This window comes from Frankliniella occidentalis, unplaced genomic scaffold, assembly GCF_000697945.3.
Source record: "Frankliniella occidentalis isolate FOCC.00 unplaced genomic scaffold, Focc_3.1 Scaffold59, whole genome shotgun sequence".
Lineage (NCBI taxonomy): Eukaryota > Metazoa > Arthropoda > Insecta > Thysanoptera > Thripidae > Frankliniella > Frankliniella occidentalis.
In genome coordinates, this window is record NW_026267189.1 from 1002789 (window position 1) to 1003496 (window position 708).

At 56.2% G+C, this 708-nt stretch overlaps 1 protein-coding gene across 1 annotated transcript in view; it reads left to right on the forward strand.

Annotated features, from left to right (window-relative positions):
• The window catches only part of LOC113217090 (uncharacterized), a 12820-nt gene that overhangs the window by 1786 nt on the left and 10326 nt on the right, over positions 1-708 (forward strand). Inside the window, exons 2-3 of the mRNA XM_052267793.1 lie at positions 123-227; positions 463-630. Coding sequence (XP_052123753.1) covers positions 123-227; positions 463-630 — 273 coding nt within the window. The remainder of the gene's footprint in view (positions 1-122; positions 228-462; positions 631-708) is intronic.

Sequence of the window (708 nt, forward strand, 5' to 3'; positions counted from 1 at the left end):
TGCCGCATACATGATCATGTATGCAGTATTTGCTGCATACATGTAGGTATTCAGTAAATAACGCATACATGTACACACTTGGGTTTCCAGAGTATGCCTACATGGCCTGGCTCTGGTTGCAGAGGGCGCTCGACCACCTGGAGCAGTCCACCTTCACCCTCCAGAAGGAGATGGACCACCTGCGCTGCCTCAAGAAGCAGCGCGCCCGCCAGCTGCTGAGCCTCGAGGTACCCCGGGGCGGGGCGGGGCGGGGCGGCCAGCGTGCAGCTGCAGCACGCGACTGAGCGGGTTGAGCGGGCTGGAAGCCCTGGAAAGTTTCCGAGAAATTTCCGGGATTTTTTTTTTCTTGTTGAAATTTTTCGGAAATTTTCTTAAAAATTTTTTGTTTATTTTTTTTTTAAATTTTTGAAAATTTTCGGCAATGCCCAACCCTAAGCGGGTGCAGCGCGCGTGTGCCCCTAGACGGAGGCCATGAACCTCCAGCGCGAGTGGCAGGCCCGGGCGCGGCAGCCGCTGCGGGAGGTGAACGAGCAGGTGCTCACGAGCCAGATCACCAACTGCGTCGTCAAGCAGAACGCGGCCGCCTCCGTCAACCACACCTACCACAACATCCTCGCCATCCTCAGAAAGGTACGCGGGTGCGCAAGAGCTATACTAAAGCGGGGATGCGAACACTTGCCATTCTAGCCACTTTGGCGGGAGGGCGGG